The sequence below is a fragment of the Stylophora pistillata genome, chromosome 9 (assembly GCF_964205215.1).
Source record: "Stylophora pistillata chromosome 9, jaStyPist1.2, whole genome shotgun sequence".
In the NCBI taxonomy this organism is placed as follows: Eukaryota; Metazoa; Cnidaria; class Anthozoa; order Scleractinia; family Pocilloporidae; genus Stylophora; species Stylophora pistillata.
In genome coordinates, this window is record NC_142527.1 from 2,006,386 (window position 1) to 2,026,711 (window position 20,326).

At 38.9% G+C, this 20,326-nt stretch overlaps 3 protein-coding genes across 5 annotated transcripts in view; 2 read left to right on the forward strand and 1 right to left on the reverse strand.

Moving 5' to 3' along the window:
* The window catches only part of LOC111326463 (inositol 1,4,5-trisphosphate receptor-like), a 38,823-nt gene extending 34,604 nt beyond the window's left edge, over positions 1-4,219 (reverse strand). For both annotated transcript variants that reach the window (XM_088734178.1, XM_022930470.2), the window contains exons 1-3: positions 3,901-4,219; positions 3,739-3,809; positions 3,535-3,647 (exon numbers count right to left, since the gene is read on the reverse strand). In XM_088734178.1, the coding sequence (XP_088590304.1) occupies positions 3,535-3,647; positions 3,739-3,809; positions 3,901-3,989 (273 nt within the window). In that variant the 5' untranslated portion in view covers positions 3,990-4,219. The remainder of the gene's footprint in view (positions 1-3,534; positions 3,648-3,738; positions 3,810-3,900) is intronic.
* A 53-nt stretch (positions 4,220-4,272) lies between these two features.
* LOC111326486 (glycerate kinase) lies at positions 4,273-7,543 on the forward strand. The gene is made up of 3 exons (XM_022930499.2): positions 4,273-4,743; positions 5,084-5,437; positions 6,164-7,543. Exons 1-3 carry the CDS (start codon positions 4,378-4,380, stop codon positions 7,025-7,027), a joined length of 1,584 nt encoding a protein of 527 aa, XP_022786234.2. The 5' UTR covers positions 4,273-4,377; the 3' UTR covers positions 7,028-7,543.
* A 152-nt stretch (positions 7,544-7,695) lies between these two features.
* Positions 7,696-19,988, forward strand: LOC111326474 (uncharacterized). Of its 2 annotated transcripts, XM_022930480.2 has the most exons (7): positions 7,696-8,664; positions 9,599-10,207; positions 10,590-13,048; positions 13,558-13,586; positions 14,916-16,115; positions 16,652-17,596; positions 17,982-19,988. In XM_022930480.2, the coding sequence occupies exons 1-7, from the start codon at positions 8,644-8,646 to the stop codon at positions 19,253-19,255; spliced, it is 6,537 nt and encodes a 2,178-aa protein (XP_022786215.2). In that variant the 5' UTR covers positions 7,696-8,643; the 3' UTR covers positions 19,256-19,988. The 2 variants fall into 2 exon arrangements, with proteins under 2 accessions (XP_022786215.2, XP_022786222.2); XM_022930487.2 differs by lacking the exon at positions 16,652-17,596.
* The last annotated feature ends 338 nt before the right edge of the window (positions 19,989-20,326 follow it).

The following is a 20,326-nucleotide window of genomic DNA, read 5'->3' on the forward strand; positions in this document are numbered from 1 at the left end:
AAGTTATATTATATCCCCTCTGAGTCACTAAATAAGGTCACGAGAATAAAAGAAATGATCTCCAACTAAAGGTCTGGCACTCTTGATTGCTAAACAAATTCTCCTTTTCAGCACCTTAAGAAATGCAGAGAAAACAGTACGGAGAATATGCATACTGATGTTAGAGACTGTAAATGGTTAATGAGCCTGTATCAAATAAATCATGTGTGTGCTAATGTTATGGGTTTTAAATGAAATTAAGGAAAGAATGACATCAAACAAGGTTGATTAATTTTGTAATTTCCTTTACTTATAAAGAAATATGGTACTGCATATGAAGTACTACTAACTGTGATAATTGGATATACGGCAATAAAAACCTCTATGTTCTTTGATTTCAATACTTTAAGCCACACAGTATCCACATGGCAGCCAACGAGTACCACAACAACAACTTTCACTAGGCATCACGGGATGCCTACAAACACAACCTTTTCACACTTCCGGTACAATACAATACACTAACAGTACTCAAAAAGCTGTAGGTTTGACTCCTATTGGGAGCACTTGCAGTTTTTCTTTAAAGTATACCTGTGTCATTCCATGATTAGAAATCATTCTTCACAGAAATATGATAATTTATTTGGAACAAAGGAAACACAAAACTTTGTCTATTCAATATCATTTTGACCTATAGCTTCACATTATAAAGCACGATATAAAGTTTAATGGTTGAACTTCCTGATGGAACAATATCTCAGTCGGACTACTTCTGTATAATTACAAATGACACAGTTTAGAACGTGTCAAATACAAACTGATTTTAAAGTTAGGCATTTTTTAAGTTAAATTTCCCCAAATCAAATTTTAATGCATTAGCAAAACCAGTATTTCTACGTAAAGCTCTCTAATTCTGGGATAAATTTCAAGAAATAGGTTATTTTGCCACCTTATGCTTGCCAATTACTAGACAAAGAGGCTTTCAAGGTTACGGAGATGGGGCTGACAGTAAAAAATCTAATTCACTTTCACTAATTAACATGTCACTAATTTATTCAAGTCACAATACCACATAAGATTGTAAAATTCCAAGAAAAAAATCACCACTGGTTAGTAACATGTAAGTTTCTGTATTAAAAGATGTAACAGAATATGAAATGTTCCAATTCTCGTTTTTTAAACTCCCCTTTTTTGGAGGCTAATTGTCCTGCACTCATTTGGAGCGTCCAATATCACTAATTACTGCTATTGATTTCTCAATATATGTCCAACTACAATTTTTTATTCTGTTAGTTACTACTTTAATATTAGACATTGGATAAAAATCCAAAAGAAAAGAAACAAGTCTAGTTTCAATGATGTCACTTAGAACTAGTTTAACTCCTTTAATCATTCCTTTTTGTTGTCATGTACCACACAAAGATGGGTCAATTGGACACACATGGTAATTCACTAGAGCAAGTTGTTTTGATCAGAGAATTGCTGGCATTAATTGTTCAACCTTTGAAGAACTACATAAATTCTGCAGTAACCTGCACAGGGAAGATGTTGTAGCGAGTGATCATTGACAGTCGGTGCCAGGAACAACTGCTACTTACAAAATCTCAAACACATTCGTGTAATAATAAAATTCAAATTGCCTCATTATCAAAAAGTGGCACAGGTTAATAGTCTGTTCTCATAATTAACACATATTCGACAGTTTCGTTCTGTGGTATCATGCACGACTAAATTATAAGTCATATATTATTCACGGCTTGAAATGAAATTCAGGAAATAATTACTTATGTTACAATTTCATTTATTATTTGTTTGATATTTGGTGGGATCTCTAAATAAATATTCACAGATTCAAACTACGATACCGTTTGAAGCTTTTTTCTACTAGAAAAATAAACTTCCAAGTAAACTTAAGAAAGTATATCATTCAAACATGAGTGAAATTTTTGTTTAAATTTTAATCTAATTAATGTGGCAAGCAGTTTGTGTCAACAACCAGGTTCTGTTATGGTATAACCAACCTTCTAAATAAATAACCAACCTTCAAATTTTTAAATTAGCTTACAAGTTATGGGTTTACACAAAAGCTAAAAAATAATTCCTTGTCTAAAAAATTTAAATGAAACAAATGTTACCATAGAACGCTGCATATAGGTTAACAGGAGTCATGGTGATAATTTCCTAAGCTCTATAACTCCATAATCCCATAATTCAGCCTTTGGAATTCCGTATCATGGATTAGCAATGTTCAAATACTGGCAAATTAATCACGTTGTCTTATAAAGATCTGTATTAGAAACTATCCTGTAGACTGAGATATTTGTAACTAAGTCACAGGGCATGAAAAATTGATTGGAAACAATTTTCTACCCAAAAAGCCTGAAACAGACTGCAATTCCAATAAGGAAAAAAGTACTTTGGTGAAAATTGCCTAATCAAACCAGTGAAATCGAACAATTGCCAATGGGCTAGGAAAGCCAATTAACATACAAGTATAATAAAAATGTCTTTTTCCTTGATTGTCTATAGGAGCATGTTTTGATCCTTGAACAAAATTACATTCCCAACAAAACTATAATTGTAAAATTAGTTTTCGACGTTCCTTTAAATCTCCCAGCTGTATGCTGTTGTTATTAAAATCGAAATATTGAGCACAAAACATCGGGTAAACGTAAAACCAAAACAGCTGTCCTCAAATTTTTTTCAAGGCACAGTGTACGCTGTCGGAGATCAAAGATCGAGACAAATAAAGTTTTTTTTCGTAAAAAATGTTACCCTTCCGCGTTTGTTCTTTGGCTCGAATTTAGTGTTAACACCTAGCAAACAACACACTCTTTTGAGCCAACAGAATAATGGTTCCTATCAATCTATTATGCAAATTACAAGTAAGAAATGCTAGAGTCTTAAATCATCAAGTCAATAAGACTGATATATTTCTCTACTGAAAATACAAACGTTCGATTTTTTTCCATGTAAGTTATCTTCAGATTGAGAAGGATATACCTTTGTTCGTTATATTACCAACGAAAGACTAGTCCAAAACATCCAAGCTGTACTGCTGTTCTTATCTTTTTAAATAGGCTCTAAGATCAGTCGAAGTTTCCTCCCGAGTTATGTACACAACTGATCGGGATCGAATACACTTTCGACAAGGAACTTCTTTTAATATAAACATGATCTATTAGCACTGAATATTAGGCTCAAAACCACGACATGCTTGTAGTTAAGACTAACTACCATGGGTCGATAACAAAACATCGGAGTGAAAGACGTGGAAAAAAAAATATAATGTCTAATTAGGCGCTACGTTCATTTCCATGCACTTCTCTATAAAACAAAAACATGTTTTTGCAATTGATTTCGAGTTTTATCATAGACACCAGTGTAATTGATGATCTGAAGTCGCTGAGAATTCCTTCGTCAGCTCGTACAGGAAGTGCAGTTTGTCGCTTGGGTTAAAAGGTGTCAAAATCTTTAATCCCTCGCGCGAATGAACGGAGGTATTGGAATTATATCAAAATTAAGGCATTTCTTGGATAAAAATCGCTAACTTACGTGAAGTTTTTTCAGTAACACAGCATCTGTGGCGCTTGTAGTCGGTTTCGCAGCCTTCCAGAATTGTTTTTGAGCAGAGTAACGATTCGAAGGACAAACCTTGAACAGGCAGTCTGCAAATCGAAAACACAGATGTTGCGACACGTTTAACTGTTAAATGCAGGCAGTAAATGGTGTATTTAACAGACGATCAAGCGGACCCACCTCGGAATTTTTTCGGTGGATTGTTCAGGTCGCCTGCAGAAGGTTGCACGACACATCTATCATCGATCAGCCTGGAAAAGTACAACTTGGTTAGGCAAGAAAATATGACACGAAAGAGTAGATGAACAGGCTGATAATGTAACATACGACTCGGCCATTTACCCAAGTGTGCTAATAAATCCATTCACAGTTCCTTCGGCGAATAGGGAGACTATATCACCAATGTGTAGTAGGCTTGTCTGTTGAGTCATGTCGAAATCTACGGAACTCGCAAACTTCGAATTTCCGCGCGTCGAATCACAAAACAATTTCAAACATTGCTATTCCACAGAAATGTGGATGCAGCTGGAATAGTCATCTCGTGATGTTCATGGCCGTTTCTTTGCACTGCTCTACAAAGGAATCCAACGTAAAAATAAACAAACCGAATATAAGCTAGTTGTATAAAAGATGGTAGCTCTCAAAACTCGCAACATTTGGGAAAGTTTACATAGAGCCTGGGTTCAAAAGAAAACATCCCTATGGGACCCTACTTGGTGTGGAACGTGTTCGGTTGGTTTCCGGTTGATTAGACTGGTGTTAACAGTGGCAAATTGTGACTATACATTTTTAATTTTCGCCATTTTTTAAACACTTTTAATGACTCTTTTTCGTGTAACAAGTAACTTAAAACGTGCAAGACCTTTCATGTCATTACGGAGATCGAGATCGCGCAATATTTCTTCATCTACAGATGTTCAACTCAAGTTGAAGACAGACGCCCAGTCAATTTTTCATGCTGCTCTCGGCGCGGTTTCTCCACAGGAAATGGTAAAAAATAACCTTCTATTTCGTCAGAATATCCTGTCCATCAAGGATCACGAATATATTGTCGATAAAAATGTCTCCGTGGTTGCGTTTGGGAAAGCTGTGTTAGGGATGGCTAAAGCAGTGGAGGATGTTCTGGGAGATCAGATTGTCCGGGGGGTGGCCAGTATTCCAGTGGGACTACCCCGCGCTATAAAAGTAAGTAAGAACCAAATTCTCTTAACTTTTTAACTGCTATGACAGAGCAAGAAATATTTTTTTCTTGTACATGAATATCAAGCAGACAAGTAATAAGAATCAATGAAAATATCAATTAGGGGATTATTAGTTGATCCTAAACGAAAGTCTCCAAACTAACATTGTAAGAATTGTATGGTAGACAGTTAGGAGAATTACTGATGAGATCTTGAGAGTGACAGGGTTAACTGATTTTAAACAAAATTTAAAAGCAGCTACAGAGAAGAATTATAAATCAATCTTTGGTTTTGTCGAAAATGGTTGAAACATTAAACATCTTTGTTAATCATTTCATGCACAGGCTTCTGGCAATAAAGAGCTGATTGAAAAGTCAATTCTCAGTGAGCTCAGCCCTATAGAAATCATAGAAGGAGCAAAGAACAATCTTCCAGATGAAATGGCTCAATATGCCGCAAGCAGGATAAGAGATGTAGCAGAGAGCATGGGCAACCAAGACATTCTTATGGTCCTTATCTCAGGAGGTGGCTCTGCCCTCCTTCCATATCCTGTTGCGGGGATCACACTGGAGGAGAAGCTGAAAACAATCAAAGTGTTAGCATCAAGTGGGGCCACTATTCATGAACTCAATACTGTGAGAAAAAACCTCTCTGATTTGAAAGGAGGGAAGTTAGCCAAGGCAGCCTCTCCTGCAAAGGTCTGTAAAGCACTTAATTATTGTGGGACCACAGTAAATGGCTGTCACTGTTGTGGTTGCCTGCCCATTATTGTTATTGTAATTTATCCATGTTCTATATTGTATGTAATGTTGGCAAAGCTAATAATTCGATTAAACAACTCAAATGTTTGTCTTTTTGTAAAAAAAAAAAAGAGTTACTACTAATTTTTTTTACGGTCAGAAGATGATTATGTCAAAGTCTCCCGTCTTATTAAGTTATTTAATACTTTAGGTTAGCCTTTTTTCATAATCTTAATATACTTGCTCTGTTTTATGCTTATTCTATTTACCACATAGTAGTGTTTTCATTGTTAGTCCATCTGTAGATAAATCCTGTACTTGTAAACTGTCCTTAGATCTTCCCACCTCGATTAGTTCATAAGCTATTTGCGAGGAGAAACCAAGGTACTAAGCTATGTACTTAGCTATATTTCTAATCTTTAATAATTTTTTATTGTTGTTTGTTGTTATTAGTTTGATTAAAGTTTTCATATATTTTTCAGTCATGCTCCTTGGTATGTTAATTAATTAATCATCAAACCACAGCTCGACTGACACTGAATGACTTAATAACTGACTAAATAACCCAATCAATAACTTACTGAATGGCTCGGAGATACAGTCACTGACCAACTGACTTATTAGTGCACTGATGTCCTGATTGATTGATTAAAGATCATTGCTTTTTTTTTTTTTTCCATGCAGGTGGTGACACTCATTCTCTCAGATGTGATTGGTGATCCTCTGGACATCATTGCCAGTGGTCCAACAGTACCTGATCCATCAACACCAGCTGATTGCCTAGAAATATTAAAAAAACTTGATGTGGAGAAAAAGATCCCAGATGTTGTCATTCAGTACCTACAGAAATCAAAACAGAAAGTAGAGAAGCGGGTGAAAGAAAAACTGAATAGCTTTCCTCATGTTCAGAATGTCATCGTGGGAAGTAATCGCTTTGCAGTTGATGCTGCTGTGAAAAAAGCCCTAGTGCTTGGCTATGCACCCGTGGTGCTGTCCACGATGTTAAGTGGTGAAGCAAGAGATGTGGGAAAAATGTTCTCAGGTGCAGCTAATCTTGCTTGGAATGGGCATCTGTCAAAAATTTCACCTTCTGGAAAACACGTATTAACTAGCAATATTGTTGATGAGATATTAACTGCACGTCATGACCAAAAGCCAGTTTGCATCATTGGTGCTGGGGAAACCACAGTCACACTAAAAGGGAAAGGTATAGGAGGGCGTAACCAAGAGATGGCACTCGCACTAGCAATAGATGTCAGTGAAAAACTAGAGCAATTTTGCAATGTTGAAAACAAAGGTGGTTTGGTACTACTCAGTGCAGGTACAGATGGCCAAGATGGTCCCAACCCCGCTGCAGGAGCAATGGCAGATCCATATCAAGTAACTGAAGCTAGAGAAGATGGACTTGATGCCAAACAGTTCTTGGAAGATAATGACTCTTTTTCCTTTTATTCAAAATTTAAAAATGGAAGGGACCTTGTGGTGACTGGACTCACAGGAACCAATGTAATGGATGTTCAGATTTTACTTGTATCTCCACCTTCATGACTATAAGAAGAGAATAGAAGATGAAGCAGAAGTAGACTCAGAGGAGGGGTCTTGGGGGTCTGGAGCTTCCCCCTTCCCATCAGACCCATGGATAATTTTTATCCTACTAGTCTACCATAAATAGATACTCACAACCACAGGTTTGCATGTTACTTAATTCTCAACAGGAGGTATTAAGGTTTACTTATTTACTTTACTTATTTTTTGGTTTATTTGGGCTGTAGTGTAAATAAAAATTTTTTGTCTGAATCAAAATTTAGATCCCTTATTCCCTGAACCACCCCTGTTCCTTACTTTTGGTTCTCACAACTAATAGGTAAATTATTTTTCCTTTGAAAGGTTGCAGATAGCAAATCAAGCTTCCTTTTGAGTTGAAAACTTGAAATTACCAGTGTGAAAATTGCATATTGGTGGTGTAAATCAAACTGTAAGCTGTTGGGTGTCTGGCATATTGAAATTAGTATTTTGGATCAACACTTATTTTTTTTCTAAAGTAAAAGCTCTGTAAAAGTTCAATTGCAAACTGCTTTGTTTTGTTCCCTTTCTTTTAAGTTTTTGTTTGTTTGAGCAGATGTGTGCTTTATAACCCATTTGAAGTCAAACAGATGTGTGCTTTTTTAAGTCTTTGTTTGTTTGAGCAGATGTGTGCTTTATAACCCATTTGATATTTCTCAAGATAACATTATTTGACCTTATTCTCTAACCTGTTTGTATAATCAGATAAGGGTATTACAGGTGAGGTTATCCTGGAACTATTATCCTCTCTTAACTGCACATCACTCTCTTGAGGGCAGGCCGCCATTTTGAATTTCCGCGAAAAGTGGTCCACCAATATGGCGACCGGAAGTTTTGTGATGTCACATGCAAACCATCTATTAAGCAGCACTGTATTGGCGGTCACCCTTCATTAAGCAGTCAGTTGTCAAAGTTCCAAACTTGTTTCCCCCTTAATCACTGTAATTCTCCCCTCTATAAAGTAGTCTTGGTCACCCTTCACTGGGTCCCAACAGCTTGTCCATATTGCCTTCCACTCATACTGAATGGTTACTTAAGCAGAACCACTCAAGTAATCCTTTCAAGTAAAATTCAAACCCTGTTTCTCTTCTGAAAACAATGTTGGTAGTATTTCTGAGCGAACTTTTGCACATCTAGTAGTCAATAATGGCATAACATGGCATTTTTTTATTGTTTTTTTATAATACACCTATTCTGTGGAACCTACCCTGTTATTCCCCAAGGGTGGCAGGTTCAACTGTATGTACCTCTATCTATCTAGGAGAAAAGTAATTTATCTACATTTATTCATTTTAAAAGCCAAATTAAAATGCTAGAAATATTTCGTAATTTAATTTGGTTCAAGAAAACGAAAAAGGAAAACGCTCTGAGGTGCTCCGCTATCCTGTCCTCGACGTCCATTCCAACTTTCTCGCTGTTGGAATTTACCCGATCACGTTTCCAAATTTGGAATATGACGCGCTTTCGAAAATACCTCGGGACCTCGGTAACCGAACGACGCTGTTGATTATTGATTCGATGAAGAAAGAAATTTGAATCGGCCCACAGTTCGCTGAGTAATCGGTGCTTGAAAAGACAACCTCGAAAGACGTCTGTGATGGATGTGTAAACGAAATCGCAAGGTAATCCGAGGAAAGTGTTATTAGTAGCCGAGGAGATTGTCGATAAGTGATAATTCTTGATTAACAGAGAAAGAGCTCGCATCGAACAGCTTTGATATTTTGTTAATGATAGAGAGCACTGATATTTAAGTGCAGCCGGAAAATAAGTTTGCAAAGGTTCCAATCTTCCCTGAGCTTTCAATCAAGCTTTTTAATGCATATTTTCCTGCATCACGAATACGTGTTAGGGAAAGTTTAAACATCACTTAGCGATATTCATCTTCAATCTGCAACCGACTTCATTAAAGTTCGTTTGGCTCATATTGTAAAGATTCAGGATACAAATTCATTCAAGTAGTAAGAAACAGTCGCCAATATCGGCGTCTGTTGTCCAAACACAGCTTTCATCCTTAGATTTTACACCAGACACATGAAAACAACGTAGTAACTCTGTTTGATTCATTAATGTTGATAAATTTTTACTTCGAAATATTTTTTAACGAAAAAACTACCGTTACGGCTTTTGTTTTCTTCTTATTTGCATTTGTAACCATGAAAACAAGGAAACGAAATCAGATCCCTTGGAAGGAGTTTCCGTTCCAGTGTCTCCACGGGTTGACTTGTTTGGCTATTTTTATCGTTCGGCAGGTTATGGAACAGTAAAAAATTCTTATCATGCAGCATAATTCCATCTTAACTGAAAACCGCAACAGGTTTGGACGGTACACCATTTATGAGGATTTGAACTAAACATCTGACTTCATCAACAAAATTACCCAATGTGGAATTTTTCAATCCTTCAAACATATTCATTCAAAATTATCGGTTTTATCTGAGATAATAAGAAGACTCGAAATCTTAAATCTGATTAACTTCTGCTTTAAAAGCGGTCATATTTTGTTATTTACACTGTATTTGTATTTCAACCTTTCGTGTTAATTTTCTCGTATTTTAGTTTATCTGCTTCTTCAATCATGGGGATTTTATCAAGAAGGCAAGAGTGGATTATCCAATAGTTACCTTTAAGTGCAAGAAAGAAATAAAGAAATTAAAGATGGACAAATCTGCATCTTTGTATTGTCTACCAAATGAAAGGACGTCTGCATTGTTTAATCAGACGATCCCTCGATGTCGTTGCAACTGCACACGGATGTCTGAAAATCCAAATCCACGTAAACGAAACTGCAGTAAATACTTTCTGAAGTGTACGCCTTGGAGAAGAAAACCACTTTTAAGAGCTACTCCAAGATGGACTTTGCAGGGCTTTAATTCTTGTTTCCTAAGACTTTCACTGCTACTCTCGAGCCTATTAAACACTTTTTGTTGTGTTTTCAGTGGAACTATGTCTGCAAAGAGAACATCAATGCTTAGAATATGGTGGATACTACTAACTGCCAGTTTTTTTAGCACAATGTTGTTGCCAGTTGTATCAAGTCAAGAAAGTGTACAACCTACGCCATCTGTGAAAAGCAAAGTGTTGCCTAATGCTGTAGTTTATGTTGGATCTGCATTTAGTTATAATATTTCAGAGGATGTTTTCGCTTGCAGTGTAGACAGCATTGTGGTAAGTTGCACCTTTACAGGGTTGGTGAATGTAGCTCATATGGGCCTATTGTCATGTCCCCTATTGATTTGTTACCCCAAAGCTGAAACTATACCCTTGGGTAGTAAAATTGACCTAAGTGTTTCCACATCACCCCATATTATATGGGGATTGACTGAATTCCAGCATTACTCATCTGGATGTCTACATTGGCAGTGGGAATGTTAAAGGAACAGTACTGCTGCTCTCATTTACATAAACATAATTTGAATGTGGTCCTGGATAGAGTAGAATGGTAAAAGAAAAGCCACAGCTTTTCCAACCTGCAAATTAATTTGTCAGCCCATGGATGCAACGGACTTAATAATTGAATTTTTCACTAAAATTCCTTTTTTCTCCACAGGTTTCAGAAACAGCGGATAGATTTCTCTCACACTGGCTGTCCTATAACAGCAACAAGAAACAACTCTATGGTGTTCCCTCAGATAAAGATAAGGGAACTTATAACATCCTAGTTGTAGCTTTGACAAAGGACTCCTCATTGAGCGGCCATGTTTGTGGGTCACAATCGTTTTCCATAGTTGTCATGTCTATAAGTGAAAGACTGCCAGCATCAGTTCATTTAGGCACTACAGGTTTTAACAGCAATGGTGACAAACCTGCACTTGGCTTGTCATGTCCTCCTGGAGTACAAGCCATCTTGGGTACAGTGATCCTGAACATGGACATGCAAAGCCTTAATGGGCACGAGCGTATTATGCAAATGATGAAAATGGCTGACCATCTCAGGGTGGACTTCAGCAAATTAAGCCTATTCTCGGGTGAGATTTCTAACCCAATAACACAACAACTAGATAATCCCACTGTTGTAGCGGCTGGCGTGGGAGACGGCAGATTTGCCAAAGGCAGAAGGAGTCTCGTGACCTGGAACATGGCATGTGGTGCATTAAAGCTAACAGATGCAGGTTTTTCAAGACTTGAAACTGCTGCTCAAGATGGAACAATTAGCACTTTAATGGGTGTCCCTGTGGTGGGATGGCATGTCTTGTCTGGAACTCAAAAAGACATGATGCGGCGCAGAGTTAGAAGACAAGCGGTTATAGCCATTACTCCTACACCCTCTGTATCTAGTGCCCTACCCTCAAAACTACCAAATATGTCTACTACAGTGATTGTTTCAAAAACTGTTACTTTAACATCTGCATTAGGCCTGGATTCAACAATGTCACTGCCAAGTGTTACACCAAACAGAACTATTACCAAAACCACAGTTAGCATCAACTCAACATTGTTTAGTCAGGCAGCATCAACAATTATACAGTCATCTGCGACAGGCATTAACCTGACAGTGTCAAGCCAGCTACCAAACAAAACAGCTGTGCCATCATCCTCTGGTGTCCGTGTCAACTTGACAGGATCAAGTCAGCCACCAAATAAAACTGTTTTCTCATCTTCTAGTGTTAGCATCAGTGCAACAATTTCAGTTCAGTCACCTAATAGAACTATTTTCACATCTTCTCTTATTAGCGTCGATGCAACAACTTCAATTCAGTTGCCAAACAGAACTATTTCCCCGTCTTCTAGCATGAGCATCAATTTAACAATTTTAAGTATGTTGCCAAACAGAACTATTATCCCATCTCCAAGTTTTAGTGTTAGCCTGCCACACTCGAGTCAGTTACTCAATACCACAGTATTCCAGTCTTCAAGCACTCTGAATACAACTGCTGCTGTAACAAGTTTCTTCACTTCTTCAAAACCCCTGCTGACATCAGCAATGAACAGTTCTACGACCCCAAGTCCAACAACCATCTTCTCTGCCAATAGAACAATAGGTATGCATGAAAGCCGTACTCCATCACTGAATTCAACATTTGTAACAAGAACAGCACTGACCAATGTGCCTTCATCATCTTTTACACTGAGCACTTCATCACCCAACAGATCAAGTATTGCATCATCACATAATGGATCAATTTTGAGTTCGTTGACAATGATAATAAAGAACACAAGTCAAGTTATAATGTCCTCAACTATAGTTCCCTCAGTGTCAGAAGGCAATGTTTCCTTGGCAATAACAGCATCTTCACTTACTGTATCTTTCAACAGAACTAATTTGGTCACATCTTTTAGTCTTTTATCAAGTGTTCCATCAGCTTTTACCACTCTTCAGTCAACTTTGCTAACAACATCCATGGCACAGTTTAATACTTCAATTCCAAATGTGTCTTCATCAACGTTGATCACTCAAGCAACTACCTCCATCACCTTAGTTCCAAGTAGCTTTATTTCTGTTGCTAACACATCAGTACTTATAACTTCTGCCAATCAAACAGGGTTATCTACAGTAAGTTCCATCAAGGGCCCAAGTTTCTCATCCTTTACATCAAAAAGTACTTTCTTGGCCTCCTTTTCATCAAGTTTAATTTTGCTTCCTCCAAATACAACTTTGGTAGAAAATTTAACATCATCAGCTAAGACAAGTTCCTCTGTAACAAGCAGCATGGTAATCTCACCATCAACCCTTCAACCAGGAAACTCAACTGAATCAAAGGCAACTTCACTAATGCAGACATCATCTCTGTTTACGAGCCCAGTTATATCAACATTTAACAGCACTGAAATATCAACGGTCAAAACACATTCACTAGTCCCATCACTGTCAAGTACATCTTCTGTAATACTGTCCAGTTCTGAGACACAAGTGTCGAGTTCTTCCATGTTGCTGTTGAGTTCTACAACAGTCAACCAGACATCTGGGGTCCAAATCCTCTCAAGTAGTACCTTACAGCCCAATCTCGCGTCCTCAACAACGGCTTTGCCACCATCATTGATGTCTTCACTAATTGTAACAAGTGCAAGGTGAGAAACAAGATCTGTTAATTTACAAGTACATGCAGATATTGATAAGACGTCACGAAAGGTGGTGCTATTTTTAATTTAGTGTGGGATTGCTTTGGTTTTGCCTTAATATTCACTTGAAATTGGTCCAGAAAACTTGTGCTTCTTTTTAAACCAATCAGATTAACAAGTAATACCAATGGCCACTTGGTCATTCATGTTTCACCCACTTCAGGCAGATTACTTATTCCGCTTTGCGTTCTCATTGGTCTCTTGGGGTCATTTCATTTGTTCTGATTGGCTATTGAGATCTAAGTGAGCTCTCATAACTGTAGCTCACACTAAGTGCTTACAGAATAGATTTTTGTCCAGTAAAAAATCTGGCAATGTTTTTCTTGGGTAAGTGATTCTTTAGACCATGTTTAACTTTTGAGAATAGTTACAGTCATCAAAACCAGATGTTCTTGTCTATAACTATCTGTTTACCTGTTTGTTGTCACCAAATTAACTGTGTTTCATCTTGATTTCAGTGAGGTGACATCTGTGACTGCAATTACCAGTAAGTCAACCGTGAATTTGTTGCATATAACAAATGATGACTATAAAAATATATATCCCTGTGTACTCTAAACATTTCATTGTCAATTAATTAATAATTAATTAATAATTAATTAATAATTAATTAATCCTCAAATGCCTTCACCAACTATCTTGTAGCTAAAGAGATCCTTCAAGGTTTCCCTTATCAGTTTAAAGATTTTGACACCATGTGTAGCAAAATTCGTATTAACAAAGATTTAGTAATACATAGACAGGTAAAAACGAGCGATATAATATCCCGACGTTTCGGCGACTTCATGACGCCATTATCAAGGGTACAAATGAAAATAAAATTAACAAATGCGAGTTCAAGAGTTAGGACTAATTTACATAGGGGAGGTAGCTACACAAATACTTTAGCACGGATAGAATCCGTTTGCACGTTCAAACTCGGCGTTAAAGGATTCTATCTGTGCTAAAGTATTTGTGTAGCTACCTCCCCTATGTAAATTAGTTCTAACTCTTGAACTCGCATTTGTTAATTTTATTTTCATTTGTACCCTTGATAATGGCGTCACGAAGTCGCCGAAACGTCGGGATATTATATCGCTCGTTTTTACCTGTCTATGTAGCAAAATGTTTTTAAATTACACAAATTGCAATCTATTTTTAACCACCAGCTTCTAAGAAACATAAAGAAGTAAAATACTTGTGATGCCATGTTGAGAAAGTACAGAATTTCATCTGGAGATTTGTACATGTTTGATGTATTTGTAGAGAGGGCAAGGGAATCCCGTAAAAATCAACAGCCACCACCCAGTCCAACAGTCCAAAAACATGTATTCCGTACACAGTAACCTCTAACAAACACGCCCAGGGCACGGTTTCGAATTCAGGAACACAAAACCCTCTTATTTAACCCGTCATGTTTATCAGAATTTTTTCCTCTTCTTTTTTTGTTTTGTTTTGTTTTATCAAGCTTGCTTAACTTCAGCTGATTACAACTGACTAACAACTTTCCAGCTGACATTTGCCCTTATCCAATGTTCTTATCCCTTATCTATTGCCCTTGTTCCATTAACTTTTCCTCTCTGATCGAAATTCTTCAAAACTGTTCATCTCTCAACTCATTTTTCATCTAACAGTTTTTCCAAGTAGCTGATGTATTTCGTAGCTGAACGCAACCAGCAGAGTGCTGAGATTCGGAGTATGCTGCATGATAAACTACATGAAGTGTTTGCATGCTCCTTCCTCGAATAAAGCTTTGACTGCATGGAAGTACAGATGGAATTTTCATGTCGTATTTTGTTCCTAATCCATGTTTCCATTTCAAAATTGACCTCCACAGCCAAGAGGACTGCATTGGTGAATTCAACATTTGAAATCGATAGGTCATCGTTTGTAGCAGTGACTAAATCGGCGTTTCCGTCAACAAGGACGATTGGAACCCGAACTTTTCCGGGCACCTTCGTCGCCAATCGAAGTGTTGTCCTTACCATTACTTCGGAAGGAGTTAAAAAACCAAGTGCTAACATCTCATCTTCTCCAAAAATCACAACATCCACGTTCGTTGTGAGCACAATTTCATCATTAAGTACTTCTCAGTTTGCCAGCATGTTTTCAAGTGTCGATCTGAGACCGAACTTGACTAGAGTTACACACTCGTCATTTTTCTCGATGTCCGTAATACAGACCACAAGCCCTGAAGTTCCTGTGAATTCCACGACGGCTTCAAGTACTAAAGGAAGTTCTGCAGCGGTATCAAGTGCTGTGGCCAAGCCTATGAACTCGTCGGTCTCTGCAAAAAGAACGACTTCATCACCAATTTCTTTTGTTACCAGTTCAAGTGGACATTTTGACGCTAGCTCCTCGTTGATGTCAACAGTTTCCTTGAGTGGAAAACGTATTCTTGGATCGTCTTCCATGTTGATGGCAAATGTAAGCAGTTCAGTTGCTGTGTCAAGATCAAGCGCCGCATTTTCTGGTGTTCTTACGACAGAAACCTCTGTGTTGAACTCAACCACAACAGGGATGTCAACTGTACAAATCAGCCGCACAATATTGTCGTCCACACTCACTTCAAGTTCAGCATCCTCACCTTTGAAGTCACAAGACCTGACAACTTTGCTCAGCAAGAGTGATGTTACCGAGTCCAGCAGAATCGTGCAAAATTCGACGACGTTGTTCGACGCTAGTAGAACTGTTTCGATGAAGTTCAGTTCTCTTTCGTCGACCACTTCATCGAAAAAGTCAACGACTGGAATTGACAGCACACGAATGTCCGCTGCCACAGGTGTGGTAACCTCTACTGTGATGTCAGTACCCTCTATCACGGTCATTCCAACTTCTGTCACAGTCCCACCAACATCTGTCACGGATACTTTGGTTCTTTCCACGCACGTTACTCGCAGCACGCGCGTGCTGACCTCCAGTAGCAGACTTGAAAGTGTTTTTAGCACGATACTCAGCTCTGTCCAGACGAGTGGCGCAGTCTTACCCACATCTAGAACGCCGGTGAACAGGACGACTAGCATCTTGGAGACCAGCGGTAAGACAGCAATGAGTAACGAATTGCACGCACGCACCACGTTAGATTTATCGAACATTGCACCCAGTCACGAGTTAAGATTCTTTCTTCCGCTGAATCACATTCTTTGTCTCTCCGTTCGAGTCCAGTGAGCCTTGACCTTTCCTTTCAAATCACTAAACCTTCTTTTCACTCCTTGCTGCTTGAATTTCGTTTTCGTGTCGGTTTGCTGTATACCTACCTCTTCCATGAGATGTACATTTGAACACAAACCTACATTCACCCTTCAATGTCACCAGGTTCTCTCTTTTGCCTTTATTTTCCTGGCGTCATTCTCTTTGTGCTTCGTTTCTCTTACGTGTTGTTGTTTCATTGAGTTTCATTGAACTGTTCTTATTCACTAACCGCATTAAACGCCACTGTATTACTTGCCAATTGAAGTTAAGATGGCTGTGATGAGTTCTCAAGGCGCTTACCCGCCAGAGCAATTCAGTTCAAGTCACTAAATGGTTATGGCGTGACACTTTGTAATGTTACCTCCTTATCTCCTCTATAAGGTTCATCCTCTGTCGCGTCACACAATACAACAGAAAAGACTCTGGGAAGTACCCAAGTGATAGTGATCTCGTCTACTGCACTCAGTCATTATATGGTTGGATCTCGATTGACCATTGCTAGGTTTTCATCAGCACAAATTAACAGCAATACTGTCACGCAAGTTAAGTCGACAACTGTGACGCGCGTCACGCAGAGTAATGCTACATCTGCCACCCGACTCAGCACTTTGAAGAGAAGCACGTTTTTAGTTACACCTTCCATGTTTGTTGGATCGTCGATGAAGTTTAGAGTTACTTTCTCGGACAAACTCAAAACTTTATCTGTCACCCAAACAACCACTTTAAAGTTGATTCATAGCCGTAAAACTATCACTCGGACGCCTGTCATCACTGGTTCAGGGATGAGGATCACGCAAGCGACCCTTGAAAGATTAACATCTTCAGAAGTTCCTACATTTTCGTCATCAAGGCTCGAATCGGCGCCACCGTCAGAGACGCAGAAAACATCGTTGGTAGGGTCAATAGTCAGCGCGACGAAGTCCTTGGATCAGAGCCTTGTGTTATCATCACGAAGTATGACGTCATCTAGCTTACGGTCGTCGAAACTAAGGGGTCTAACAACCTCTATATCTGCGGGTATTTTAGCATCAAGCGCGAGATTCTCAACAGTGTCAGTCAAATCAACCAAAATTCCAACTACGTCATCATCAACATCATCATCAACGTCAACCATAACCCCAACAGAGAAAGAAACTTACACCTTAATACCCAACGTAGTCACAGAGACAAGCATTACGCATAGATCGTTTACTCCAAATCTCTCGACAAGTAAAGGAATTCTTACGACTTTCAGAACAGCTTCCTGGTCATCTACTTTATTAGATGAATCTTCTGCTGTAAGCCGTATTCCGACGCTCTCTCCTACTGCTGTTGCTTTCTCTTTACGTAAGTCTGATGCAAACAACTCTTCCAAGAGCTTTTCTACTTTTGTCTCTGAAATTTCTAAGCTTATACGGGACTTTAGTCAGTACTGCCTCGTTTTCATTATGGCGCCCGCCTGCCTCATTTCGCGTAATTTCCTCCATGGTTAGTAAGTCACAAAACTTCCGCTCAGATTCTCCAGCCACACAACATCTTTCCACCTCCACTAGTACTAACAACATACTCGACACCTCAAAACAAACTTCTAGAAGTTTTCAAACTAGCATCTCCCAAACTGTGGTTTTAGCTACAACCCCCTTGTCCTCAAACCTAGTTCCTAGTAATACCATAATTTCCCCTCGTTGTTCTAACCATTCTAGCTTTCCTTTTCATTTTTCATCCATTTTAGGTCCGCTTCCAAGTACCTCATCTTTGTCCTCGTCCAACTCGATCCAGACTGCAACAGTGACAGGCACAACGCGGGCGATCAGCGTGTCACCAACGTCAAGTGTCGTTGTCATACCAGCCACGGCTCCGCCCAATTCACCCCCTGAGGTTATCAACAACCTGGGTCGAGTGATAGCTCCAGCAGGAGTAGCACTGCACTACACTATACCCGAAGATACTTTTTATGATCGGGAGGACGGCGTCAACACGCGCAACCTGTCGCTTTCGATTAAATTTGCAAACGGTTCATTAATCCCGGAGGACTTTTGGTTGCAGTTTGACAGTAACAGCCAGACTATCGACGGATTACCGCTGGACACGCATGTGCCTGATGGGATTATGGGTCAGGTGTTAGTTGTGTATGCTCAAGACAGCCGCGGTGCCGAAGCCTTGGACGCTTTTGAGGTTCTGGTTGTTCCATCGGAAAATCCAGTTGTGCAAGAATTAAAAATTAGAATTACGAACGATTTTGTCGAGTTTAGCCGCGACGTAGCCCAGAGGCTCTTACTGTTGAAGAAGATCGCAGCCTATTATGGTGACGAGGGTGAATCAAACATAAGAGTGTCGAGTTTCGAAGCTGGGTCAGTGATCATGACGTGGACGAATGATTCGTTACCAACAGAGAGGTGCGACGAGGAAAAACTACAGTACGTTGCAAATAAGATTCTACTTTCCAGTGGAGAAGTAAGAACGGAATTTCGAGAGGCTTTACAAGGCTTTCCAGTGGTGAGTGCGAGCGAGGAGCGAATGGGTGTATGTAACGGATCTCACCCCGTCACAACTGCTACACCAATCGACGCAGGCGCACGAACGTCTGTGGAAGAGGGCGACTTGTGGTACAAGCACGTACTTGTAGGTGTATTCATTGTTCTTATTTTAATTGTGTTGGCCGTGGTACTGATCTGGTATTGTAGGAGACGGAGACCAAAACCTTCTAACGAGAAGCGTACCTTTAAGAAGCGTAAACCCATAATACTGGAACCGGAAATTGAGTTAAAACCAATCCCTGGGAAACCACTTGTTCTACCGGACGATTCCCCGAGTTTCCCGCCCTCCTATATTTCAGAAACCTCGCTTGATAAACCTGTTTCTTCCGATGAAGATGACGAAGAAGATTATGGGAAAGTTAGCCCTGGTGTTAGGTACGAGCCTCCCCCGCCTTTTTATGGAGTCCTCGACGACGAAGATCCGCGGAACAGTCCTCCGCCGGTTTACCAGCTACCGCCTATGTTTTGAAGTTTTTTAGTTGCGTAATGACACGAGAAAGTAGGCGTTGTTTTTTTTTTTTTTTTTTTTTTTTTTTTTAACAGACGTTTAAATCTTGGCCTCAAACTTTTGCAGCTTCCGTGCTCTTGTTGCTTGGCCTGCCTGTTTTAATCTTCTTCGAGTTAAAGAAGTTCACGGGTCGAATCTTGAACGTCTGCTGAGTTAAAGCTGCGTTTAACGTTGACATAACGATATCTCTTAATGTTTATCAGTTGTCTTTTAATTAGGATAACTACTTTTTAGTTTAATAAATCATCATTACTTTTGGTTGTAAGAGAATTGTTTCACATTCTTTTAGATACATGTACATTTATCGTCGATCCAAAATCTATTTCTTTTAGAAATTTTTAGGTCACGACCAGAATACTGACAATTATCGGTATTCAAGCGGTTGCTTAAATGAAAAAATGCTTTAAGTTACTTCTCTAACTGAGAATGAAAATGAAATGAAAATGCACATGGGGTGTAGGTCAACCATTGGTAGTAAATATATTATTTTGATATTTGAACATTTCAACAAGGACGTTTCTGAAAGAACTGTAAGCAAGATTGATAATTTCATTCTGTACATAACAGCGCCGAAAATCTATAGAACTTTGAGATTGATTAAAATACATTATAGGTCAAATTGTACAAAGTTTTTTTCTTGGCTCATACAGAAGCAAGATAGCCAGGACTTGAAAAATATAAATTAGTGAAACCATTTACAGTGTCCAGTTTATCAGCGCACATTTAATGTTTGGGTGCGAGTCCAAGACAACCGAGTGAAAGGTTCGACAGACAGAATGAATACTGTCCTGTTGTTTAAAGAAACCGCCTCCCAGTTATCTCAATGGATAGAGCGCTGGACTGCTATGCGGGAGATTGAGGGATAGAGTCCCGGGCTGGACTAACACTCAAGGTCTTAAAATAATTGAGAATATGCTACCTATCTATAACATCAAGGAATAGTTGATGTTCTTGTCTTCTCGGATAAGGACGAGTAAATGGAGGTCCCGTCTCCTGCAGGAGGGGAAGGAGACGCTAATTTCCCACACACGA